Raw genomic sequence first — 27,603 nt, forward strand, 5'->3', positions numbered from 1 at the left:
ACACGAGTGAACACATTAAGTTTAAGAGCAGCACCCTTCAAAGGCAACACATCATATCTGTAGCGAAAAACTGTTTGGAACTGTAGTATTTTTTTATATAAATATTTACTGCGGACATTTTTTAGACCGATTGAACCATATTGTATACGAACAATCTTTGGTAGGTCTATACTCTATATAATATCCTAAATTTGGGGGAAAGGATGTGATTTCAGAGTGTTCGGAGAAATAGTGCCCAGCTTTATTTTCCCGAACGTTCGGAGAAATAGTGCCTAGCTTTATTTTCCCGAACGTTCGGAGAAATAGTGCCGGCCATATAATTATCTTCTATTGAATTTGGATTTATATTTTTTCCATTTCAGTGATGGTTTTGAAAATTAAGGCGAAATAATTTGGAACACAAAGCAAAGAATATTTCGTCATCATGGATAAACCTCAAATCATTCTACACATTCAAAAACCTGTCAACTACACTGTTTTTGATGCCAAGTGGATTCCTTGCAGTGCCAAATTTGTTGCTCTTGGAAACTATGCAAGAGGTACAGGCGCGCTGCAAATCTATGAAGTGTCACAGGGTGATGTCAAAATCGTAAAAGATGTAAGTTACTAAAATATCTGTCTTTTCACACTTCTGCTTTTCATAAGTGTGGTGGGTTTGTTGTTGTTGTTGTTTTTTTTGGGGGGGGAGTTCCGCTGAGGGCCGGCATTTACAGTGACAATAAGGTCCACTGAACAAACTGTACAAGAGTTAGGGTTAGGGTATACCTCGCTCAAAATATCCCTCTTTTTTGTGTTGTAGGTTGGTCGGCCGGCCCTCTGCAGAACTTCTTCCTGTTTTTGACTCGGTAATGGGTGGTTTATCCTCTTAGATCTGGTGTCAAGGGGCAAAAGTAGCTAAGATTTATTGACTCTTTGTTCAAGCCGAGCATGATAAATGGTTTTCTGTGGTGGTGGAGATCTGCCAGTGGCTAGGCTCTCAGATCTTCTACCATAAGGTCATGGGTTGGAGTCTCATCAGGGACCCGATGTTGTGTCCTTGGGAAAGGCACTTTACCTGAATTTTCCTCACATCACTGTGACATCACCGAGGCTGGAATGGGTACCTGGCTATAGACAGTAAAAGATCTAGTTGGTTTGTTGGTGTTTATAGCATGTAATATCTGCAATTTGCACTGCATGCTTCAAGGGAAGCCAACATGTTTTCTGAGTCATGTTCAAGGGTCTAGTGGGGGTGATAATAGACAGTTGTAAAGCACAAAGGACATGTTGTAGAGCATGGATGCGTGATATAAATGTAATTATTATCATAATAGTAATAATATTCTTCTTCTTCTTCTTCTTCTTCTTCTTCTTCTTCTTCTTCTTCTTCTTCTTTTATTATTATTGTTGTTGTTGTAAAAAAAGAAGTGTCAATAAGAAGGAAGGAGGAAACGTTTCTGTAAGGAGACTTATACCTCGAATAATGTCATCTTGATAGTTGATCAGTATTATTCCTAGTACTCATGCTGTGGTGTATAATATATGTATAATATATGTATAATATATATCTATTATATATATATATATCGTCATTGATTGTACGATAGTGTGAATTAATATCTACTTATTTGTTTGCATCAGTCTAAAGAGCATTTATGCATGTTCATTTACTTTTATATTTTTCATTAAGATAAAGGCATTGTAAAGCACCTAGAGCTGCATTGTACAGGAGTGGGCATTATGGAAATTTTATTTGTGTGTATGTGCGTGCATTATTACCATTATTATTAGTTAGTATTATTTATTATTAGTATTATAGTATTATCATGATTATTTAATGAGCTTTATGTATTCATTTTCTAGGTAGAAAAGTCGAAAGCTTTCAAGTGTGGAACATTTGCTGCCTCAAGTTTACAGAACAGACATTTGGCCACTGGAGATTTCTCCGGCAAGTTGCAGATATGGTGGGTACAAAGTCAATATAGTGGGGGGTTGGAGGGTGCTCTGGTGTGGTTTTGCTCCTTCTTTCCTATCAAACATCTATCGTCCTTATCTTTCCTCCTTCTTTTTTGTGTACGTTACTCTCTTGTAACACACATAATCTATTCTTTGGCACTTATATGACCTTATTGTGTTGCAAGTGCCATAAAACTCTTATGAAAAAAAAAAGTCAACAGATACATTCGCTGTCTTATAGTATGAGTGGGAATGACAAGCTTGTGAGATGGTTTAAACAGTCAATAATTTAACTCTTTTGTCATATTTTTATGTTAGCCGAAAGTCAAGCAATCTGACACATTAATTACTAATGATTTAATTTTGTGTACTAAGTTTTCATCTTGAGTTGAAGCTGAATTTGTAAAGCAAATGAAAAATTGTGGAATGCATTTTATAATAAAAATGCATAATTGACAAGAGTAAATAATTTTTCTTTCTTTATCATTTTATGTTACCTGTTATCTGTAGCTACTACTTTTGCCCCCACCCCTTCCTGTTTTCTATATTTCCTTATAAAAGCAGTAGTAGAGAAATGTTTAAAACTTTACAAAAAGACAGTGATATATGATACAAAAATTCTCTTTTCGTCTCAGGAACCTTGAGTCCCTTGAGCTCCCGGTGTATTCGGCCCAGGGCCACAAAGAGATCATCAACTGCATCGATGGAGTCGGAGGTCTGGGTATTGGAGAGGGAGCCCCTGAGCTGGTCACTGGCAGTCGGGACGGTATGTTCAACGAGGGGTTTCATTCAAGTTAAATACAGTGGGTGTCGCATTCATCGAGGTGTTTCATCCAAGTTAAATACAGTGGGTGTCGCATTCATCGAGGTGTTTCATCCAAGTTAAATACAGTGGGTGTCACATTCATCTAGGTGTTTCATCCAAGTTAAATATAGTGGGTGTCGCATTCATCGAGGTGTTTCATCCAATTTAAATAGCCTATATATATGCCTGCGATTGAGACAAACAGTTGGTTACGGATGAGTTGATGTCGTCGGGGGAGTGTAACAAAGACCAACTCATTCGAAGTTCAACATAACCGTTGGGACTTTAGTACAGAAGAAGAGGTGCTGGGACCCGAGAAAAGGATCAACTTAACAGAAGATCAGCGCAAGCGAGTTCAACACAAGCAGAGTGGACTGTATTTGTGTGACCGACTATAGTTTTTGTTTTATCAGTTATCTTTTAGATTTTTTTCTTCTGAGACTCCAGAGGAGAGTCCCTCCCAGTCAATTCTGGAACCCAGTTCGTGTGACTGCCGGAGAGTTTGATTGGAAAACTTAGACTAATGAGCTACTTGCATTCCCTTTTCTCCCGTTTAAAAAATAAATTTTTAGACACTCTTGATGGTACTCTTGTTGTGGGGTTGTTGTTTTTTTTTCTTTTTAAACTCCTTTCTTATCATGTCTTTTCATTTTGTTACTTTTTTCACTGCCTTCAAGTGTACAAAAGTGTTTTGCGTTTTATTACACTGTTTGTATTTTTCTATCTGGCAGGAACTGTCAAAGTGTGGGACCCCAGGCAGAAGAACGATCCGGTAGCGACGATGGAGCCGGGAGAAGGGGAGACAAAAAGAGACTGTTGGACCGTGGCGTTTGGTATGGATTGCCGTCTGACAGAATTGTAGTCAGGTTGCACAATGTCAGCTTGTTCAATTTGTTGTCTTGCTCAGAAGTGAATGAGTCTGTAGGATGGATAGAGCACATGGATTTTTAGAAGGAATAGCTTTTTGATTTGTATTTACATTTTAAAAAGGGCGACATAAAAAAAAAAATATGTTAAAGCGTTGTGTCCAACATACACCCTTTCCCTCTAGTGATTAATTTTGTCATTTAGCCAATCTGCCAAAAAATGAACAGCCTTCCAGCCTGCAGATGAAACCATAAACCATAGCTTTTTTTCACCAGATGTCCATCAAGAAAAGTTAAAAGTATACTGATAGTAGAGCAGCGGACAGAGTGGAAGACTTTCTTCGTGTCTGAGTCAATGGAAGAACTGATGTAGAGACATATAGAAACATCCTTTCCTATCACATTTTGCCTCTGTGGCATGAACTTGGGGCACGGATGCATGTTCTCAATTTCTCCAGAATTCAGAGTTGTCTTATTTTTCACTTTTAAGAAATGCGTCTCAAACTCCTCCAAAATTCGAAGATCTTTATATTCTCTTATAAGAAATGTCTCTTAATTTTTCCTGAATTCAAAGTTGTCTTATTTTCACCAGTGAAAAAAATTGCCTGAGTTCTACCCTTTGTCTCATTACAGTGTAAGTTACTTTACTTAACTTTACTTTTCCAATCCAGCAGCCATAGCTGCAATGTAAGTTCAAACACAGGATAATCTGACCCTGTCTGCCGATACAACTTACGTTATCAGCAGAGACCTTTGTTTGTCCATGTTTTGTTGTGAACATGCCATTGATATATATATATATATATTGTTATTTCTGTCTGTCTGTCTGTCATACTGTATCTCAGCACTGAAAAAAGAACCCCAACTTCCCCATATGTTGTGGACTGTTTCAATTTGTCAGCATTTTATGTCTCCTGTCTTGTTGATGTGAAAAAGGCAAAAACTGAATTTCATAAAATTTTCTCTATCGAGGTTTGTGCATGAAGTATGAATGCAACGATATACATTTATTATATTCATATATTTCCTTTATAAAGTCAAAGCGCAGTGAAAAATGTGAAAGGGCACTCTTTGCTTGTATTAGTATTTTAGTGTATATGAATGACATACTAGGCTTTACCCCCCGGGGGTGGTGCTACTGACTGAAGTTGTCTTTAAGCCATTCCCAAAGGGGGGATATTAACCATGTTCTTATGCACAGTAGAATTGTAAATGGGCTGATTCATCAATGTCATGCTTATAACTGTGCCTGAACTGCAACAGGAAACTGCTGCTTTTTTTTTTTCCTAATCCTTACTATCGCCCATTTTTCCTCTTCTTCTTTTGTATGTTTGTCACACTCTAGTGATGCTCTATTTCCGGGGTGCCTTGATAGTCAAAACAGACTTTGTACTGTTGAAGCTAGAGAGGTGAGCTGAGTAAGCCCAATTCTCTGTTTGGACTTCTCTGTTGACATCCATCCCTTGGCGCTCATATGACCTTATACCGTTGCGAGCGCCATAAAACCTCTACTAAAAAAAAATACTAAGCTTGAACAAGTAAATGTCATGTAACTGTAAGACTGTGTCCCTTCCATTTCAGGCGACTCGTTCTCCGCGGAGGACAGATGTGTTGCTGCGGGGTATGACAACGGAGACATCAAGTTGTTCGACCTGAGAAATATGGCGCTGAAATGGGAGACCAATGTGAAAAATGGGGTGAGCGCTGCTCTGTAAAACAGTTTCGGTGATTATGTATTATTTGGTCTAATGTCTTCATGTCGCCGGTTAAGTCGAAATTGTCCTAGACGGGCCAGCCATTGTTGATGAAAAAAGTAGCAGTATTAGTGATGGGTGTCTTGGACGATGTCATTATAGTGTAGGAAAATGGGTCAAGGTAAGGCCACAGAAAAACTCTTTCTTCTTTTTCATATCTTGGGACAGCTTCTTGACATTATTCCATTAAAAATTTTTTTAGTAACAGTTCTACGGCACTTTTAATACAAATATAGGTCATATAAGGGCCAAAGATTAGAGGTGTTACTAAAGAGTAACAGTAACATACAAATAAATGAAGAATGAGAGACAAAAACGATAGATGTTTAACAACAAAGAAGGAGCGAACCTCTCCACAGAACCCACCAACCACCCTTCATCATTCCACGACAAAGCCTGAACTAACTGTCTTTAAATGATCAAGTGCACACCTTGCATGTTCAATTGATTATTTTTCTTGTTTTTCCTTCAGGTGTGCTGCTTGGAATTTGACAGAAAAGATATTGCCATGAACAAACTGGCTGCCGCTACGCTCGAGGCAAAGTTCCACGTGTTTGACATGAGGACACAACATCCAACCAAAGGTTTTGCAAATGTCTCCGAAAAAGTATGTTGATGATCATATTTCACGTCTTCTTTTTAAATTAAAAAAAAAAAAAAATAAAATAAATGACACTTTTTATTTGTCCCAGAAGGGCACTTTGTTTTACAATGGCAAGCATACATACTTAATTATAATAACCTACATACACAAATACATACTTAATTATAATAACCTACATACACAAATACATACTTAATTATAATAACCTACATACACAAATACATACTTAATTATAATAACCTACATACACAAATACATACTTAATTATAATAACCTACATACACAAATACATACTTAATTATAATAACCTACATACACAAATACATACTTAATTATAATAACCTACATACACAAATACATACTTAATTATAATAACCTACATACACAAATACATACTTAATTATAATAACCTACATACACAAATACATACTTAAATACACACTATTAGTACACAAATACAGAACAGTTTACAAACAATGCCACTGTTGGTCGCCTCTGTGCAGCGCCCTGTATTTTGAGCTCAGGTTGTCGTGTCTTGCTCAAGGACACACTCCAGTGACCACCCATCTGATCCCCGTGTCACCGACACTTGCTTGACATTGCTTGAGTCTAAACTCACTGCTCACTTAGCCATTGGAGCCCCCTCTCTCAGAAATGTGACAGGTCAAGCACCACAGTGACAGGTCTATGTTGCTATGGTAACGGATGTATGTTTGCCAAAGTGAGAAGAAAAGATATTGTTAAAAAAGAATCAAACAGTTTTTTCTCACCCCTAAAAAAAATTTTCTTTCTGGAATTACTGCATTTATTGAACATCCTCCCAATGATAAGTGTATAGACTTTTGTTCCATGTAACTCAGGCATAGTACACAGCCCTCACTCGCTAACACACTCTTGGATGAGAACACTGTACACACATGCTTATAAAGCATGCGGTACAAACACACATACACGCCATTCACACACACACACACACACACACACACACACACATACATAAACACGCACCCTCACACACACACAAACACACACCCTCACACAAACACACCCACATACACAAACACACCCTCATACACAAACACACACATCCACACAAACACACGCCCACACACATACAAACACATCCACAGACGCACACTCACACAGTGGCTGCTGACACTAGATTGTTTGTCCACCTCACTAATTCGTACCGTCCCCCCCCCAACTGTTCCGGCAGGCACACAAGTCCACAGTCTGGCTGACCCGACATTTACCTCAGAACAGAGACGTGTTCATGACCTGTGGTGGCAACGGATCTCTCAACTTGTGGAAATAGTAAGATTACAATTCTCTTTTATTTTAAAAAAAAAAAGCAAAGTTGTTCCCGCATCTAATCCGGACATTGGGGATTGCCTTTTTAGTGAGACAACTTCCTGGGCCTACAGCATATTGTGGTAGGGTGGCCAGTTCCTTTCCGCGCTGCCTTTACTTCCCCAAAACTGGAAGTCAGGTACCCATTACTGCTGGGTGGGCAGGAGGGGGCGAAAAAAAATCTGTCCGAACCGAGGCTGGAACCGGGACTTTCCGCTTCGGAAACGAGCGCACAAACCGCTTCGCCACCGCACCCTCTCTTTTATAGTAGAGCAAAAAAAATAAATAACCTGTTTTAACTCCTTCATTGCCTTGGATGAGGAAAAGACAAAATGCAGTTTTTGGGACACCTGAATAGACAAAACAGCCTTGAACACCTATCTCTAGATCTCACTGGCAAAATTGAAGGCAAACGAGGCAAGGATAGGCCCAGAGCAACCTGACTATGTGAGAAAAAATATGTTTGTGTGTGTGTGTGTTGTCTGATATAAAGAACTATTTTTACTGCCTGACCTTGTTCTTTATGTCATTGTTTCACTGTGTGTATAAATATATATAAATTGTGTGTGTGTGTGTGTGTGTGTGGCACGACGCAGTGGAATCAGGCGCTCGTCAATTTTTACACATTTGGAGTTATTGGTATCATCTTAAAGCATGTTCATTTATTAAATTGATCTAGCTTTTGATTTTTAAAAAAAATACCCATCTATCTTGAGCTGAAGTGATATTTGTGATTGAAAGAGGTAAGTTTGCTTGGTTTTTAGTTGTAGTTGTAAAAATAGCGACAAAATGGCAGCCAAAGTTTGGTAACTTCAATAGCTAAAGAGTCCTTGAAAACTGAAAAATTGCATATTTTGTTTTGAGCTTTTAATTGACGTTTTCCTATACGATTCACATGGAAATGAGTTTTTATTTGGACATAAAAGGGTTGAACAAAAAAACAAAAATTTGATTAAAATTGCCAAACTGGTTCGAAAATGCATGTTTTAGTAATTTTGTTATTTTGACGAGTGCCTGATTTCACCACGATGCCTCTTATATATATATAACATTTTTTCCCCTTAATATGAACACAGATTATTACATTTACACATTGTATTCCCATTTTCCCTTGTGCAGCTCGTATCCATCGGCTCGGTCCAAGAAAGACCCGGAGGGTGTGGAGATGGGCGTGGCTGGCACGGTGGACCTGCTCCAGAACGTGGTGATGTCCACACAGCCCGTCAGCAGCTTTGACTGGAGCCCCGACAAGATGGGGCTGTCCGTGTGCACGTCTTTCGACCAGACCATCCGCGTGCTCATCTCCACCAAGCTCAACACTTTGTGATGGTCGTCGGGGATTTGTTTTTTGGGTCTTGTTGTGAGGATGTGTGTGATTATGTGTATGTGTGTCAGTTGTGAGACAGGCTTTGTTGTTTGTCTTGTTGAAAGGATGTGTGTGATTATGTGTATATGTGTGTCTGTTGTGAGACAGATAGGCTTTGTTGTTTGTGTCTTATTAAGAAGAGGGTGTATGTTTGGTTGTTAACAGTTAGATGCTCTCAGTAGCACGCAGGATAATCAAGTTCGATGCTCGAAAAAAGAGTGTGTGTAACTGTGTATGTGTCTGTTGTGAGACAGATAGAAGGCCTCTATATTAATAAATTATTATTAGACATACGGTTTGTGTGTGTGTGTGTGTGTTTCTTGTGGAAAAGCCACAAGGTTTTGTGATACCTGTACATCTGTCTATGGCCGAGACTTGATATTTATTTTTTTCCTCGTGTGTGTTTGTGTGCAAGGGTGAAAGTCTTCCTTCTGAAGATGGATATATCCATCTTTTTGTTGATTGCTTACCAATTGGACTGGAGTTATGTCTCAGCAATACAGATTTTTTTTTTTTTCGTAACAGTGACACTGCCCTCAGACAAAACACACCTCCAACTTTTGAAGTCTCAGTCAGAGTGACAAAAGTCCAAGTTTCCCATTTATCAGCTACAGACGCTGTCGTCTATGTACTGTACGCCTGTGACCTGCTACTACGACTCTGAACAAAATGCCCATTCCAGATATTCTCAATTAATAAGGGAGCGTGAAAGGCAACAAAGCATAGGCCGCCATCTTACAAGAAATGTTCTCGATAGATTGCGCTTATTAAGTTTTGTATTTTACAGACTGGTGGAAGGTAAACAATCTATTCCATCAAAGCATGAGGGGAACGGAACGCTTGCGTTTTTTCCACACCATGGAAACTGAATAATATGTCGGGGAACTCCCTCACCCCTGTTAGGTAGAGTATGGAGTTTCACACAGAAAACTCACACTCCTGACACTAGACGTGGGCTGTAAATATATTCTAGATCGCCACAGGAAAAATAGCGTTTTTGCCTTGGACTTTGGTTTGTTTTTACTTGCTGTATAGACACTTGGGGGGGGGGGGGGGGGGGGGGGGCGCTACGTGCCACATGTCATTAGGAACTTGGAAATGTAATACATTAGTACTCGGGTAGAAATTTTTAGTCTTTTGCACTTTGATGACTTTTGTCCCGAGTTCGTGTGTGTGTGTGAGTGTTCGTGTGTGTGTGTGTGAGTGTGTGAGTGTTCATGTGTGAGTGTTCGTGTGTGTGTTTGCATATATTGCAAGTGGCATGGTTCTGTGGTACAGCAATCAACCGTAACAGTGCAAATGATGATGTAAAGTATGGTATTGGTATAGAGCACTTTTTTGTTCTGTCAACTAGATGGGAATTCACAAAGACTTTATTATCAACTACAAGCTGTTGAAAGGTACCAAGCCGAGAAGGCAAACTTTTTCAGGAGAGATTTTAAAAATCTGTTTCTTTTCGTACACCTACATTATGGGTTTATGAATACTATTATTATAATAGTTTTTTATGTATGTATTTAACTTTTTATTTATTTATTCAAAATTTTTATAAAGTAATTTTAAAAATTTTTTATTTAGATCTATTTATTTTTTGTTAATTAATTTTTAAAATTTTAAAATTTATTTTATTTTTATTTATTTATTTATTTATTTTTTTTTTTGGGGGGTGGGTTCCCGACCACTCAGAATCTAGAATCTTAACAAATTATTTCTTGAGCACATACAAAAGATACCACAGATGAAGAAACTGCGATTTTTTTTTAAAGAAAAGATTTGGGGGCTGAGTAGGAGCTGGCAGAAGATTAATATAAAGTCAGTTGAACTTCTCTTTCTGGCAAGTTTCTGAACACAGATAATGATGAGCTCTGAACACACTTTATGTTCAGAAGTCTTTGACAAGAATTAAATAAACACTTCCATCAAAGCCTCTGGATGTTCTGAAACCTAGAAAATGAAGAATGACTGGGCCTCAGACTTCTAACCTAAAGCACAAAATATTTCTGCAATGAGCGAATATCATTTTGATGTGCGAGATTTCAGAGCGAAGGGCTGGAACCCAAATGGCCGCTGGATCGGAAAAGTAAAGTAAAGTTTGTGCGAGATTTGCAGGAAGTCAAAAGTGAAACTTATTTTGGGTTGAACATGTTTGTGCCTTTTCTTCTCCTTTTTTGTGTGTTCCAAGCATCACCCATTTAATTTATATCTTACTGGTTCAAACTGCATTGTAATCTGTGAGCGTTGCAAGCAATATTTCATTAATAAAGCTGCATGTTTAATCCACCCCCTGTTTTTTAAAATTCTTTCGAGTCAAAGTTGACTTTGAGCCAAAATCTGTTTATCCTAGAGGTGTGTTCGAATTAGCTGTATTAATTGAACAGATCTCTCGTAGAATCAGTCCCAAGCTGTGACACTTTGTCTAGGTTGGTGTTTACTCCACAGATTGGTCTGGTCATCAGTCTCTATAAAAGTAAGGAATCCATGTACCTCAACTCTTTCAGTTTTACTTAAAGTTTTACGGCACTTGCAACTCAAGTAAGTGCCGAAGATAGGTGTTACTGGAGAAAAACGTACACAGAAAAGAAGGAGAAGAGATAAAGACAATAACTGTTTGATAGGAAAGGAGTACACTCACCAACCACCCACACAACCACAGCTTTTTATTTTACGCCACTATCAATGGCCCTGCAGAGCAACACTCACAGAACTTGCCAGAATAATTAACACAAGTGGAGCTTTCTCATAATTATTACCCATTGAATTCAACGAGAGAGAAAGTGTCCACATAAATCTTTATTCTTCAGTTCAAGTCCCCTTTACAAATCACAGCACTGCATCAGTGTGTTGCCAACAGAGCCATCAGTCCATCAGTTACCTAACGTACTCAATCTCAACAAAACTGTGCGCTCATATGACCTTAGCAGTTGCGAGCGCCGTAAAACCTTATACTACTACTACATACTACAACAAAACTGTAAAAACTTTCCCACTTTTCTTCCAGCCTGGTCCATGAACAAAGCTACACTCTCACGTGTAAAATTATCCTACACCCACACATGGAGACAAACACACTGGTGTAAACTAAACATACCCCACAAACACACACCAGTGTAAACTAAACATACCCCACACCGGTGTAAACATACACATCACCAGCTAGCTGTTCAAATGTACTAAGCCCAGAAAGCAAAATTGTTCAGGATAGAGACAAAAAACAGTTTTATGAAGAATTGTACATCTTGTATCTCTTCTTCATGCTTTTTTTCAACATTTAGAATTTCCAATTTTAACCAATATCTCTGGAGCTCATGCAGCCCATACCACAGATTAGTTATGACGAGACTGCAAATAAATTTATTATTTTTATTTACTGCTTTTGAGCTTTGTACATCTGAACAACTGGCAGACGATATAACAATTTTTTCGAACACTCACATTCCACCGTCTCAATATGAAACGATACAGAAATATGCACAATATAAAACATTGTGCGTAGATCAAAATGACAATAATTACATGATGTAAGTTATTGTGAATAAACTACCCCTACCACATGATATTTGATTTTCTTGAAGTCCGTAGTTACGTAGCACCCACCTCTAAAAAATATCCTGTGCTGTTCCGTAGTCCCAAGGCATAGCTCCGTAGTCCCAAGGCATAGCTACGTTTTTGACAAAATCAAATTTTTACATTTTATTGTTTTGTTGCACTAGTCTAGTCCACATCCTTGTTGTGTGAACGAAAGTCAGGACTAATATCTTAGTTTTAGTAAAAGTTTTACTGCACTTGCAACACAATAAGTGCCGAAGATTAGAGGGGATACAAGCGAGTAACAAACACAAAAAGGGAGGAGAGATCAGGACGAATAAGATGTTTGATAGGAAAGAAGGAGCAAACCACACCACAGCACCCGCCAACCACCCACGGATAACATCTACACTACACAACTAAAATAGTACTAACTAATGGTATTCACTATAGCAAAGCCACGTACGTGACCGAACTTAACCCAGCTGTCTATGGCAGTGACAAGTCTGTATTCCCGCACAACCACATTGAAATTTAACTCACTGAAGACTGAAGGATTTTATATTTATATATATAAATTATAATAAATACAAGCACTGAAGACTGAAGGTTGGATTTTTTTTTTTCAAAATCATATAAAATCTGAACCATTTAACCAAGGGCAATGCCCTTTTGACATAATCAAGAACAACACAACAACAATAAACATACCAAAGTATAAGTGTTTATCTCTGCTAGATTATTATTATTTGTCATTTTTTTTTTTTTAAGGTATAAAATTCAATGTTCAGCAAATTTACGAATAAGACGCCTCACAAGCAGTCGTAGCAGTCACCTAACTAAAAAAAATAAATAAATGCTCTGGATCAAAAAGTTATTGACCAATTTCCGGGAATTTTTGTGTGGAACGAAACAAATGGCTGTGCATACATCTTATTCTTAGTCAGAGATCCCGTGCTTTTAGCGGCATTGGCGTAGACGCTAAACGGCGATAATGACGATCCTGTGTTTTCCACGGGAACCATCTCACAGAACTGATGGGCCATCCCGTGTTATTAACGGGAAACGTCTTCAGTGAGTTAAGAACATTCCTAACTTTAACCAAGCCAAGCAGTAAAAGTTTTTCGCATTCTTCTCAAAATCATGAAACGTGCAGTTACGTCATTCTGCCTTTAGAGTTAGACAGCAGTATTAAATCTTCAAAAATGTGTTATTTGTGAGCAAGAAGAAACAGCCATGGCCCATTGCATGGGGGAAAACTGTTCAAAAAGTACGAACATTCCGTACAAAGAGGCAAAAGTAAGCCCAACTCTTAAGAATTCCCTGCATCTTACTTCAAAGAATTGAACACAACGAACAACACTCTACCTCATTTTTTTCCACACCAGACTTTATATCAAAATAACCAGTCTGTTGAAGACATTACAGAAATTACAACAAGAAAATATCATAGCAATACACATTGTGCTCCCAAATCTTGAATGGCAAAATTTAAAAATGCTTCACAACTTCCTCAGTAAAAGGAAGAAAACATTTTATTTTTGAATCAGTTGAGTCAAGTTCCAATGACAAATAGGAAGAATAATTCAAAGCATTACATTCATTTAATCTCCAGGTTTAAAAAAATACTTGACCGTTGCATTTCAACTACCATACATAAAATTTACAAACAATTTTGAGATAAAAACTAAATCCCCAATCCCTCTCTCTCTTTCTCTTTCACCCTGTCTCTCTCAGTCTATCCGTCTCATTCTTATTAACAAGTCACACTACAAAGACTTTCGCCTTCTGGAAATCCAGATCAATTGTTCATGGTGAGCTTTGAGTCATCAGAAAAATCTCTCTCTCTTTCTCTCACACACATACACACACACAGACACACACTCTCACACACACACACTCCCACCAATATCAGTTTCTCTCATCTCATCACACTTCAGCCATAATCATCCCATACAATCACCTCATCCAATCACCCCACACAACCCCGTACAATCATCACGATACAATCATGCCCACGACAAAATCAAATCTCCCCCCGAGGTTCAGCCCGGTCATCTCAGCTTTTGTTTCTTTTCCGGTGGAGGTCTCATGCTGCCGTTGGCTGGGGCTGCAGCGGGTGTCGTCGTGGCCGGCTTCTCCTCTGGCTTCTCCGTCTTCACCTCCGCAGTGGCTGCTGCTGCTGGTTTTGCCTCTTCTGAAAGAACACACAAGTTCTGTTTACTGGTCCCCTGTTTTTTGTTTTTGTTTTTTTGTACCCTGCCCAATTCTATCATCTGGCGCTTTTGTGTTTAGTAATAACAACAAACTGTGCTGCATTTTGGATTTTGAAATTAGCTGTTAGTCTTAGAGTAAACACACAGGAAATTGTTTTACATACATAAATAAATACTAGTCCGCTGTTAGGGATACACTTGTATCCACTGTTGGGGATACACTATCAGCTGTTAGAGATACACTTCTATCCATTGTCTGTCAGAGATACACTATCAGCTGTCAGAGATACACTATCAGCTGTCAGAGATACACTATCAGCTGTTAGAGATACACTATCAGCTGTCAGAGATACACTTTCAGCTGTCAGAGATACACTATCAGCTGTCAGAGATACACTATCAGCTGTCAGAGATACACTATCAGCTGTTAGAGATACACTATCAGCTGTCAGAGATACATTATCAGCTGTTAGAGATACACTTCTATCCATTGTTAGAGATACACCATTCACTTGTGTTCTCCCACAGTCGTCTTTACTGCACTGTGGTGTGGACATACAACATCCACTGTTAGAGATGCAATATTCCCTTGTGTTCTCCCAAACTGGTTCACTAACATAACATTTTTCTACTTGTTTTGTTTTTGTGTTAGTAAGAGTTTTACGGCACTCGCAACACAATAAGGTCATATAAGTGCCGAAGATAAAAGGTGTTACAAGAGAGTAACAAACACAAAAAAGGAGGATGAGAGAGGACGATAGACGTTTGATAGGAGAGAAGAAGCAAACCACACCAGAGCACCCATCAAACACCATCTTTCTTGCAGTTTATCAAAGACTTTTTTTCATGTACTATATTTACAACTTGTGCCATTACCTATCCTTACTAAGGGGAAACACAGCCTACTAAAGTATGGGCTTTGTTCAAATCTCCCGCCACCCACCAACCGTCCTACCTTTGACCGCAGGCTGCGTCGGGGAGATGAAGAAGGGAGGGTGCTTCTTGGCCAGCTCCCCCAACAAGAGGTCCACTCTCTCCCGTTGGAACGACGAGCTCGCTTCCTCTTTCTTCTTTTTCTTCTTGTCTTTAGCCGTGGGCTCTTTGGGTCGCAAGACAACAGTGGGAGAAAAAGGAAATCAAAACGTTAGGGGACACCGCAACAAAACACTTGCTTTACTTATTTTACTTTTCTGATCCAGCGGTTTTGGTTTTAGTAGAGGTTTTACGGCGCTCGCAACTGCATAAGGTCATATGAGTGCCAGAAGATTAGAGGTGTTACAAGAGAGTAACAAACATAAAAAAAGAAGGGGAGATAAGGACGATAGCGGTCATTTGAGCTCAAGCCCTTCGGCTTTTGCACACACAACAAAACACACGCGTTACTTTGCTTTATTTAAAAGGTGGGTTAAAACATTTCACTTCGAAGTTAAAGTTATTCAAGGGAACTGTTGGAGCACTGCTTTTTCTGTACCTTTAATTTAATTCGGTTTTTTAACGTTTAATAACTGATTACAGTTTAGCATGCACATACTGAAATCAATAGGACGTGGAAATCTTTTTGTGATCTACGAAGTTCGCTGTGTATGTTGTGCCGAAGGGCTAGAACCCAAATGGCCGCTGGATCGGAAAAGTAAAGTAAAGTAAGTGTTTCAAATATAAAGAATCTACGTGTAAAAGGCAAAATTTGTTTTACAGCACTGGCCATCTTTTCCCATGTACTAACCCCAAATTGTTTAAACCAGTTTCTTAATCTGTAGTATCCGACCAATGCATATGCTCGAGAAATGTTTTGTCTAAATTCAGATTCTTAATGTTGAAAAACACAAGAAAGATCCATAATGTACGTACGGTTGTAAAAAAGAAAAGAACTGATGCGTTTTTTTCTTCTATTTCCTAAAATATTTTCCTTTCTTGATTTAAAATAGTTGAACAGCTTGCTAAAAATATATATACCGTAAAACTCGCATATGACGAAGTCGTCTGGCCCAACTTTCAGTTTTGTTGAATCTGAGCATGCGTTAGAAGAAACGTGTGACCAATGGGAACTTCTTTTATCGACCACAATACAGACATGTGTTCTGTCAGTGCAAACCCTGGCTCAGAGGGATACAACATCCCGAGGGAATAAAAATTCTCCCCACTCGGGAATCAGACTGAGGACTTCTGCATGTGACAGAAAAGTATCTACACACTACACCACATGTGCCGGTAGCAGTAATTAAGAGTTGTAGTAAGAGTTTTACAGCACTTGCAACACAATAAGGTCATATAAGTGCCGAAAATTAGAGGAATTACAAGAGAGCAATAAATGAAAAAGGAGGGAAGATAAAGACGATAGATGTTTGATAGGAAAGAAGAAGCAAACCACACCAGAGCACCCCCCAACAACCCACTGTAATCCATGAAAAAAGCGACACTAAGTTGAACTCCAAATGAACATGAGAAAACAGACCCACCTTTCTCCTCCTTTTCTTTAAACTCCCAAGAGTAACCTCTTGAGGGATGGAACCGGGCAAAACTTTGAGCTGTGGACATCAAATATGATATAACATGAAAAACGACAATCAAATATGATACAACATGAAAAACGACAATCAAATATGATACAACATGAAAAACGACAATCAAATATGATACAACATGAAAAACGACAATCAAATATGATACAACATGAAAAACGACAATCAAATATGATATAACAGCAAAAACGACAATTATTACAGTAACTCAAAACATTTTCATACTTAAGGTGCTTAAGTATTTCATACTAAATAATCACCATATTTATGTAAATTTTTAAGAAATCAAAACCTCCTTTTTTATGTCAGAATATGATATGGCTAAATTTTTAAAAAGTAAGACAAAGTGTGTGAGAAGAACAGAGGAGATGGACATGAAGAAGCAATGACAGATCAGTGGCCAAGAAGTAAGACTTTAGAAGAAGCTTCACTTCTTACAATGATAACTGCTGTTTTCATACCTATTAGAGAGAATAATCCTTAACCCTATCCGTACATCGTGTTCTGCGATCGTATCCATACGACATGGGGAACTCTGTGCCACCACTTTTCAAAGCGGAAATTTACTTGTTAATCCGATCCGTATGCTTTGCATAGCAGTCTGTCAAAATGTGGGGGTTTTTTCAGAAATACTGAAAGTTTCAAAGAGATCTTCATCCTAGACGTATTCTAAAATGTGAAGAATACAACCCCGGGGGTACAAAATGACCCCAGGGCAAATGGATAGGGTTAAAAGATAAATGTCTCGTTCAAATGTCTGCCTAGTTACTGCCACCATCACAAAGAACAGTCGCTCGCAGCAGACGTATCACAGACACACACTTACCTTCATCAAACAACAGTCGCTCACAGCAGACATATCACAGACACACACTTACCTTCACAAACAACAGTCGCTCACAGCAGACATATCACAGACACACACTTACCTTCATCAAACAACAGTCGCTCACAGCAGACATATCACAGACACACACTTACCTTCACAAACAACAGTCGCTCACAGCAGAAATATCAGACACACACTTACCTTCATCAAAGGCAGACTGTAGATTGTGGAGGGTGTTCAGCTGTGGAGCACATTGAAAACAATTTTAATCAAATTTGAGCTCAAACTAATCGAAATGTTTATTTCCTCGTTGTGTCTGAAACATATTAAGGTAATCATGCTATTTTCGTCATTAGAACTGATTAGAAAGTGAAGTAGCAATGCCAATGAAAATTTAAATTTCCACTTTAGCCCTTTTTTATTTGGTACCTAAGAAAGAATTTTCAATTCAATTTTAAGAACTATGCTGCTTAAATTTTAAGAATCGGTTCATAAATTTAAAAAATTATGGGGTTGTAAAAGTCGGCAAAATATGGATGACCCACATCATATAGGAAAATACTCCTAAAAAGTGGACCACGCAGTAGCAGATTCTGTAAGAAAATTGACGATATCTCTGTAACTAATCGGAGTGTTAGAGAGAAACTTGGCTACCCGATATGTTTTTGGATGTAGAAATCATTTCTGCAGTCAGATTTACTACCCATTTCGTAGTTATTTTGTTATAATTAAAATTTTGGTGTACCTATTACGATTTTGCGAAAAAGGGGTGTCAGGGTGAGTCCATTTTATTTATAGCATCGTATCACAACATGGGATCTTTAGGAATATATGTCGGCAGCGTGACTAAATAATTGCAAAGCTTTTTATGATGACTTTAGACCATGCCAACCGTAAAAGATAAGTTAATTCAATCTAGCATGCCGTACAATTAAAAATTCTTCTTACCCGTTGAGACGCGAACACCCCGAGACGAGAAAAACTCGCCTCGGAATACCCCCACTGCGATGTTACAGGGGAATAGAGAGAAAAACAACCGGTTGCGCGCGCCCGCCATTGCCCTATTTCAAGTGACCAATGAACGGGCGCGAAATAGTCATGCGGGGATTTGTAGGTCACATACATTTGCCGCGAGAGTGAGGGGAAAATGGCCGGTCTCTGTGTGAAGCCGCTTTGGATAGGGGGGTAGTCGTGCATTTATGATCGGGTCTAAACAAATACTTGACTCAGAACGTTCAAATTTGAGCACACTATAGAGAATAGATAGATCTATTACCATCTCGGCGTTGAAATTCAAACTCCTTATAGTTTTCGGTGTACACGATACGAAAGTGTTCCCGACACGAAAAGTATACGTTAATTTATGTGTACGAACTTCAACGTCCACATATCATTAGTTTCCCCTTTTTTCTGATTGGTTGCCAAGTCTCATTCGGATTGGTTCAGAAATAGAGCAGACCGAAGCTGACAAAGTTAGTTACCTACGCTTCGGCCGGGTCCGCAAAATCGCCCGCAAACAGGGACCAAATTTTCGCCGCGCGGGAAAGCCCGATTGGCATTGCTAACTGAAGCTTAATACTTTTTGTGCCTTTAATCAATGCTTTTCAGTAAAATCCACACAGAAATGTGCTCTTTAATGGGCGTGAAGGGTGTTGAGCCAAAAAGTAAAATTAATTAAAATTGCCAAACCTGTGGGAAAAAGCCAGTTTCTTCACTTTCATTATTTTGACAAGCGTCTCATTTCACCACGCTGCTTCACATTGGAATTTTTTTTTTTTAATTTTTTTTAAAAGGAATAAAATAATATTCTCGGGTCATAGAAGAAACTGGCTACTTTCTCGCAATCCACAGATGGAGATATTGGCCAATAATCCACACTAGGGTCAAATTGGTAGATTTTCTATTCATTTAAGTACAACATGCCGTTTATCTCTACACATTATATTTGTGAAAGTCCCTCACTTGGGCTGCCTAAAACTTCCCAACTTTCGAATTTGACAAAATAAATGTTGGTTCAGAATCATTTAAAGGGCGCACAGTTTTACTGAGGAGCCTGAAGTCACTGTAGTCTAATTTTCAGTTTTTCATTAAGTTCGTTTAGATCTATTCTTGGGAAAGTCCGACTTCTAAAACACCATTGTAAAAAAGTGAGGTTTCCGTTCACTAGCCAAGCGCACTGTTGTTTGGAGAGCATAAATCTAGACCTAATTTTTTGCATCTCTCAAGATTTATTGCTCCATTCCAGTACTAGAGTGTAAATATAGTAGGCCAATGACTTTCAGTTAATGTTAAGACACCGATCATTCCTTTCATGGAAAGGGGTCCCAGCAAGTTATTTCCTATTTATGAATTGTAAAAACTTCAGCTATTAGCCTGATGTATCTCTACTTCCACAGGGCTCCAATCCTAGAAGTAACTCATTTTATCGGCACGCTTTCAATATTATCAGATTTTTTCAAGGCCACTATCTGTGTGTAACTTTCTTCAACTCACCATTCTGGAGTTGACCACGGAGCACAGGTCTGGCCCTTGATACACCGTGCCAGCAATGATGTAGTAGTCCGCCAGAGGTGTGGCTGCGGACAAAAACAAAAATTACAGGATCATCATGGACCGTAGTTCTTCATACTTCTGCCTCCGAGTACCGGAACTGTTCAACCAGAGGAGATGATGCACTAAATTCCCAGAGTAGAAGAGAACAAGTCACTATATCTTTCACCTGCGAACACAACACATCCCATTGAATTCCTACCTAAATAGGATCCGCAAGGATACCCTACCCAACCGCCCCTTTTGTGACAGCCAGGATGAAACAGTATCACACCACCTCTTTACCTGCCCAGCACTTAGCGACCTGCATAGTACCTACCTACCTACCTGCCTCCCCAGACATCAGAAATACTCTATACAACGACAAAACACAGCTAATAAAAACCAGTAAATTCTTTGCCATATCGACAGGCCGAAGGGCTAGAACTCAAATGGCCGCTGGATCGGAAAAGTAAAGAAAAAGTAACGAGAGGAAATAAGACTGGATGATCTTATAAAATCAACAAAGAGTCAAGGAGACAGAGGCCTCTGACCATTATCTCAATTGGTCGCTTTTAAGCACAAGGGGGCTATCCCGAAAAATGCTGTTTTGAGAAAATCTAAGGAAAAGCTTTTGCCCCTTGTTCAATTTCTTTAAAAGGCAATGAGAGTTTTCTCTGTAACCAAACGAATATACACACCAATGAAACCAAACTTCTCCTCTTGGTAGGGCAATGCCCACTTTTGGTGTAGGTCAAGATTTCTGGAAACCCTCGAAATCTGGGTTAGCCCGCTTGTCCTTAAAAGCGACCAAATCACATGACTCGCATACATGCTTTTGTGAACAAATACAGCCACATTCAACCCTTCTCCCCCCCCCCTCCCTTTTTGGATGACTTGCTCCCCTCTATCTTATCTGACAAGGAACATTGCCTCACAACACCCAGTGACACATTTGTGACTACATTAACAAACATTGTGGATTTTAGTTTTAGCAAGAGTTTTACGGCACTTGCAACACAATAAGGTCATATAAGTGCCGAAGATTTAAATTTATTTGTTTTATAGTGGAGGGTTTTACGGCACTCGCAACTGCATAAGGTCATATGAGCGCCAAGGGGTGGGTGTCAACAGAGAAGTCTTTACAGGGAATCAGACTTAGACTGCTCACCTCACTAGCTTCAACAGCACAAGGTCTGCTTCGACTATCAAGGCACCCCAAAATAGCAGGTCACAAGTGAGTGACAAATGTACATAAGAAGTAGAGGAAAATGACAATAGCAGAAGTTCCCTCTTGTAGATCAGGCACAGTTATGAGCGTGACATGAGTCAGCCCATTTACAATTCTACTATGCTTGAACGAGAAATGTCCCCCTCTTTGGGAATGGCCTAAAAACACTACAGTCAGTGGCACTGCCCCGGGGGGTGGCCGAAGATTAGAGGTGTTACAAGAGAGTAACAAACACAAATAAGGAGGAGGAGAGAGAAGGACAATAGTTTTTGATGGGAAAGAAGGAGCAAAGCAAAGCAAACCACACCAGAGTACCCGCCAACCACCCACACATCATAAACATTGAGGTTTTCAAACCACACATTCTATCAAACAGAAGTACTGACTGCTATCAATACACTGCAGATTAATGCCGTCAAATCGATAGTCTCCATGATGGATTTCTCTGTGTGAGAACCATTCAGTCTTTCCAGTATGTCGTACCTGCTCTAACAGCCATCTTTATAAGACAATCACCTGTACAAACAGCACCCCTCCATATGTGAGGCAGCGTGGTGGAATCAGGCTCTCGTCAAAATAATCAAAGTGAGGAAACTTGCATTTTTCTGCAAGTTTGTGAATTTTTATCAAATTTTTGTTTTTTGGCTAAAGAACTATTTTCTGTATGGATTTTTCAGAAAAGCGTTGATTAAAGGTACAAAAATGTACATTTTCAGTTACCTCGGATTTTTAAGTTAAGGAAATAACTAATCTTAGGCGGCCATTTTCTCACTAATTTTACCTCTGAAAATAGGTGACCCCCACCTCCTTTCGCAAATATCTCGACTTGTATTCAAGATAAATGGATGTTTTTTAAAATCCAAATAAAGACAAGTGAACAAGCTTTAAGATGATACCAATAACTCTACATGCCCAAAAATTGACGAGAGCCTGATTCCACCACGCTGCCTCACATATATTCTTTCCATAATAAAGACTCTGTGTAAGACAGCCACCTGTCTAAGACGTCCACTTTTCTCCTCAACAATGGGTGACCGTCTTAGACAGTTTTGACTGTACTGCCCTTCAACCAACGAGACAATAATAACTGGAATCGCACTTCGGAATACCTTGAGTGGGTGAATGACGGTGCTGCTTCCTGATCACGTACAGAATAGGTTCTTGAGCGTGCAGCAAGGAATATTCCAGTCCTGTCATGTTTCTGCCAGTGATGAACAAAAGACACCTTTGACGTTTTTAAAATATGTACTATCTCAAAGAAGATAGAATTTTCTGAGAGAGTTCACCCATGACAAATATCATTACAGAAATATTGACTTCTAATTCTTTATTTTGTATATCACAGAATCAGTCTTTCTCTTGTTCAGCTCACAAACTTTAACCCTCCTAGAGTTGTCGGTCCATTAAATAGGCCGCTAGTGCTAGCAAAAGATGCCTTAATTTCAATTTGTCAAAATTGACAACATAAAAAAAATATCTCGACAAAGAAGGCTGATATAACAAACAGAGGTAAAATTCAGTTTCTAACAATGTAACAGCAAAAAATCTGTAAACCAATAAACTATACACATATGATACAGCAAAAGGCAACTTTATATGTATGTATAATACTATCTGCCATGTTCACTTACAGCATTTGGTCAGGATTTAGCCTCTGCATTTTGATAGTTTCATTATTGCAAGTTCTGTCATAGAAAGGGTTGGTCCTCTCGGAGAAGTAGTCTAGAATGTTGCTCTGGTTTAAGTGAGGCACCCAGGCCGTGTCATGCCACGAAATGCCAAGAATGTTATCTGAAATCAAAAAGTATGATTTTTAACATAAATAATAATAATAATAATAATACAAAGCATATATTTGTATCTCTATGTGCATATATCCCCACTCAACAGCAACCTCTCTGCACTTTTCAACATTGGTACCCCTGAAGGCCCAAGAACACTCAAGCTTTCCAGGAAGCATACAGTGCAAGCAGCCAAAAATTAAAAGCTGAAACTTAAACAAACTGACCAGATCTGGGTACCCATTCCCACCAGAGTGACGTGCCTTTCCCAAGGATACAATGTTGGGTCCTGGACAAGGTTCGAACCTACGACCTTTCAGATGCCAGCCCAACAAAGCCTAACCATTAGACTACTTTACTGAGGCCACAGTCATACAAATAGTACTTCAGTGACATTGGTACCAGTCAATTTTAGAAGCAAGAGGTGAACAGAATTTGGGGCACTCGAGATTGTGTTAGTGTTACAAAATCCTGAGTAAGGAAAAAAATAAAAAGAAGAGCAGACGCACAGATACAGAAGTCTGAGAAGTAGTCCCAATTTCAAATCTTATTTTGCTGTTTCATTAAGACTGCTTTTAAACTCAGTCATTACACATGATCGCAATTTTTATAACTGCAATGAACTCGTAAAGAAAGTTAAGAGAGGAAACCAAAATGTCAAAGTGTTATAATGGCATTGTGCTGCCTGCAATGATGCCTATTCTCCACCCAACTAACTACTGACCAAAGTGTTATATAAGCTATGTCTATTTTAAATCTGACTATTAAATTATTAATGTGGATTTGGAGTGCTGCACAAAAATGTTTATTTAAAATAATGAGGTATAAAGTGAAAACAGCACACTCTTAGGTCACTCTTTGTCCTTCTAGTAGACAGACGGTAACACGGAGCTTTTTTAAATAGTTTTTTAAAGTTTTAGTAGAGGTTTTTCGGCGCCCGCAACTGCATAAGGTCATATGAGCGCCAAGGGGTGGATGTCAACAGAGAAGTCCTTACAGGGAATCAGACTTACTATGCTCGCATCTCTAGCTTCAACAGCACAAAGTCTTCTTCGACTATCAAGGCACCCCAGAAATAGTGGGTCACAAGAGTCTGACAAACATAAGTGGAGGAAAAATGACAATAGTAAGGATTAGGAAAGAAAATGCAGCAGTTCCCTGCTGTTGATCAGGCACACTTATGAGCTTGACATTGATGAATCAGCCCATTTACAATTCTACTGTGCATGAACGAGAAATGTCCCCCCTTTGGGAATGGCCTAAAGACACATCAGTCAGTGGCACCGCCCCGGGGGGGTACACGAGGAGCGTGTCGTTATGGTAGATAATGAATCAATTAGATGGCTGCGTCTATTGGGACATGACAACATGTCCGTTTTTAAGCTCTCGTGTATATTCTAGAATCTAGAGTTAGTTAATGATTTAAAAATGAATTTCTGAAAGCCTGTGGCTATGTGTACGGTCCTCCCCCTACGTATGGCCCTCTAAAGTATAGATTTAGATTTATAGGGCCTTGATAATCGCTCAACTGGACCGCGTCACTTTATCGATCGATATCTTGGCCATGACAAAGATTGTGTATAACAAGATAGTTCACACCTCTATTTGAGCCAATTAAAAAAGTGTCCTCAAATTCGGTGGCGACCTCTTCGAAAAAGAGCCAACTTTGCGATCAGTTACCCTACTTGTGTGAAAATAAATAATAAAAGTGAAAGTAACAAACTGTGCTGTTCCTATTCTGCTGGAGAAACGAAAGAGAGCTTCAAAACAAAGACTGCAGCGTCATCTGAACCAACGCGCTGACTTCTGCTGACACTTTTTTGGCAGAGTGAGCTCTCTTGTTATGTACGATCTTTGGCCAAGAGACGCTCTACGAGGTCAAGATAAACTTGCAAAGTCACTGGTCACTATTTATAACTTTTACCTGTAATTTACTAGATCTAGATCTACGTAATTTTCCATATAAGGAATACTGAAATTTTCCATTGAAAAAAGGATATAAAATTATAATGATAATCGCTTTTATAATGCCCTTTATCTGCACGCTTCCCAATCGAAGTAGGTCAGCCCTATCCTGTGCACTTCCTGGGTAGCCTGGCTCACGCCCTTTAAAAAGGGCCTGCGCGCTTCCAGGGTTTAAATTTTTCCACTTGTAGTGTCCGGTTTGATAGTTTATATATGTGCCGCCTGCAAAGCCTAGCTTATTAATAATTAGGGAGTGTATGCAGACCCGGTAACCGGGAACAAAGTCACAAAGTATACAGACTCGACAGGGGAACTCTTTTGTGATTTCGGAAAGTTTCAGCGCCCTCTTGGCTCAGGGTAGATCACCACAGAATTCTACACTAAGTCACTAAGTGTTGAATTCTGTGGGGGTAGACTCAGGTTCTTCTAGATCTATGGCCTAGGTCTAGATCTAGTTTCGAGGCAAGCCTAGATCTAAATGAAGATTGCGGATGTCTTTCCGATTAACGATTGTTTTTCCTCCGTTTTGGAGTTGGAGGAATCACAATTTGAAGAAAAGAACAATGTCATAATTTCAATCGAGCAATCACCCTCTCTATTTCTCTGCCCCTCTCTCTCTCTCTCTCCTCTGTCTCTGTGTATCGCTCACATTCTCTTTTTCTTTGTTTGTCCCTGTCTTTCTTTCTCCCCATCTATTTCCCACTCTATCTTTCTCTCGTTCCCTCCTGCCAACTGGGGTATGTCATACATTTTGTTAGCATAGAGAGCACTTCCCCCTGCTCTCTCTTGCTCTCTCACACACGTGACACACACACTACCGGGTCTGGGTGCTGAAACTTTCCGAAATCACAAAAGAGTTCCCCTATCGGGTCTGTATACTTCGTGAGTTAGTTCCCGGTTACCGGGTCTGCATACACTTCGTAATAATTATGTGAAGTGTGAAGTGGAGGGCCATAGTATAGCCTTTGCCTTACAGTACAGTTACACAGGAGCCACGCATCATATAGCATAGCCACTTCGCGTCTACACTGATGAACTAGATCTAGATCTATATTTTACCTGATTTGTGGTCCATATTACAAGATAGGGTGAGTCTTGTTGTTGCTTGGATAAAAATAATGCTGACAAAAGAGACTTTGACGAGCAAGTTTTTAGAATCTGTTGTCCAAAAGGTAGGCAAACTGCACCATGTCCATAGTTTTCTAGTTTGGCCTTACTTACGGAAAATTAAAAACATCGACTGGCAAATGTTATTTTATTTCTGTCAATCGAGTATTAGAGTATCGATTTCCATTGATCGAAGTTTTAAAAACAATCTGGACGTCCTTTTTTAAAATGCATCTCACAATAAGTCTTCCGTGTTGTCTGTTTTTCTGACTTTTACTCGGAAAGTTCAAGTTTTGACCAGGGTACTCCTCAATTTTGGAGTTCAACAAACCTTTTATTTATGAGTTCGATACCTATGCATGAGCTTCAGAGAAATAAATACCGGAAGTTTGTGGTAGATCTCGTAGTTTTATATTTCGATCGAAATGTAGCACAATAACAATAATATTAATAATAGCAAAGATAATTATAATTGTATGCGTTACGCCACCGGAAAAAAGCAGGATTTTTCTAACAAACCGTTTTGTTTTTATTTCTATTTCTATTTGTTTGTTATTTTATTTATTGTTATTTTTGTAAACCTGTAAATCTCTAGTTGTAATCAGTTCCAAAGTCATTACAACTTTTTAATTGGGAGCTTCTTTTGGTGAAATTCTTAAAAAATTTCTGAGAAAAATGAGGTCTTCATTGAAGACCTTTTAACGACACAAGGGACAATAAATACACCATGTACATTCACATATCATAGTTTAAGTTGACAACTTTCTTTTCTCCTTTTTTTTGCATTGTCCAGTACATAAAGATAACTTTAATCCTGCAGGGTATATAAAAATATCCGTGGCCATAGAAAAAAAAAAAAAGTCGCATCACTATCATCATTATTGAAAAAGTAGATTAGGGAGGGATCAGAGTCTTATTTTCAGTCTGTATATACAAATGTATATCAATAAAACATTTCCCCAAAAACGTTTATATTAAGACATTTTTCCTCGAAGGCCTCTTCATGGCAACTGCACATGGGAGTGTGTGCGTGCGTGTGCGTGCGTGTGTGTGCGTTTGTGTGTGTTTGTGTGTGTGTGTGTGTGTGTGCGTGCGTGTGCATGTGTGCATGCACGCACGTGCACTGTCTGTGTGTGTAAAATAGAGAGAAGGGGGGATCAGGTGAAAGAGAGAGATAGAGAGATTAGGAACTAAGAGAGAGGGAGGGGGGGAGAGAGAGAG

General features: G+C 39.0%; 2 protein-coding genes across 4 annotated transcripts in view; one reads left to right on the plus strand and one right to left on the minus strand.

Moving 5' to 3' along the window:
- LOC101861880 (WD repeat-containing protein 92) overlaps nucleotides 1-8,973 on the plus strand; it is a 13,929-nt gene extending 4,956 nt beyond the window's left edge. For 2 of the 3 annotated variants that reach the window (XM_005095125.3, XM_035968904.1), the window contains 8 exons: nucleotides 363-598; nucleotides 1,843-1,943; nucleotides 2,571-2,701; nucleotides 3,472-3,573; nucleotides 5,188-5,303; nucleotides 5,833-5,967; nucleotides 7,181-7,278; nucleotides 8,434-8,973. In XM_005095125.3, the coding sequence (XP_005095182.1) occupies nucleotides 425-598; nucleotides 1,843-1,943; nucleotides 2,571-2,701; nucleotides 3,472-3,573; nucleotides 5,188-5,303; nucleotides 5,833-5,967; nucleotides 7,181-7,278; nucleotides 8,434-8,641 (1,065 nt within the window). In that variant the 5' untranslated portion in view covers nucleotides 363-424 and the 3' untranslated portion in view covers nucleotides 8,642-8,973. Of the gene's footprint in view, nucleotides 1-362; nucleotides 599-1,842; nucleotides 1,944-2,570; nucleotides 2,702-3,471; nucleotides 3,574-5,187; nucleotides 5,304-5,832; nucleotides 5,968-7,180; nucleotides 7,280-8,433 lie in introns of those variants that run through there. The other variant, XM_035968905.1, reaches the window with a different exon arrangement.
- Nucleotides 8,974-13,574: 4,601 nt separating this feature from the next.
- Nucleotides 13,575-26,661, minus strand: LOC101862104 (mediator of RNA polymerase II transcription subunit 6). The gene is made up of 8 exons (XM_005095126.2): nucleotides 26,335-26,661; nucleotides 23,161-23,320; nucleotides 22,639-22,730; nucleotides 20,263-20,345; nucleotides 17,971-18,010; nucleotides 16,878-16,946; nucleotides 15,377-15,520; nucleotides 13,575-14,402 (listed from the first exon to the last, which is right to left on the minus strand). Exons 1-8 carry the CDS (start codon nucleotides 26,348-26,350, stop codon nucleotides 14,260-14,262), a joined length of 747 nt encoding a protein of 248 aa, XP_005095183.1. The 5' UTR covers nucleotides 26,351-26,661; the 3' UTR covers nucleotides 13,575-14,259.
- Between the last annotated feature and the right edge of the window lie 942 nt (nucleotides 26,662-27,603).

Source organism: Aplysia californica, unplaced genomic scaffold (assembly GCF_000002075.1).
Source record: "Aplysia californica isolate F4 #8 unplaced genomic scaffold, AplCal3.0 scaffold00096, whole genome shotgun sequence".
Taxonomy (NCBI): Eukaryota; Metazoa; Mollusca; class Gastropoda; order Aplysiida; family Aplysiidae; genus Aplysia; species Aplysia californica.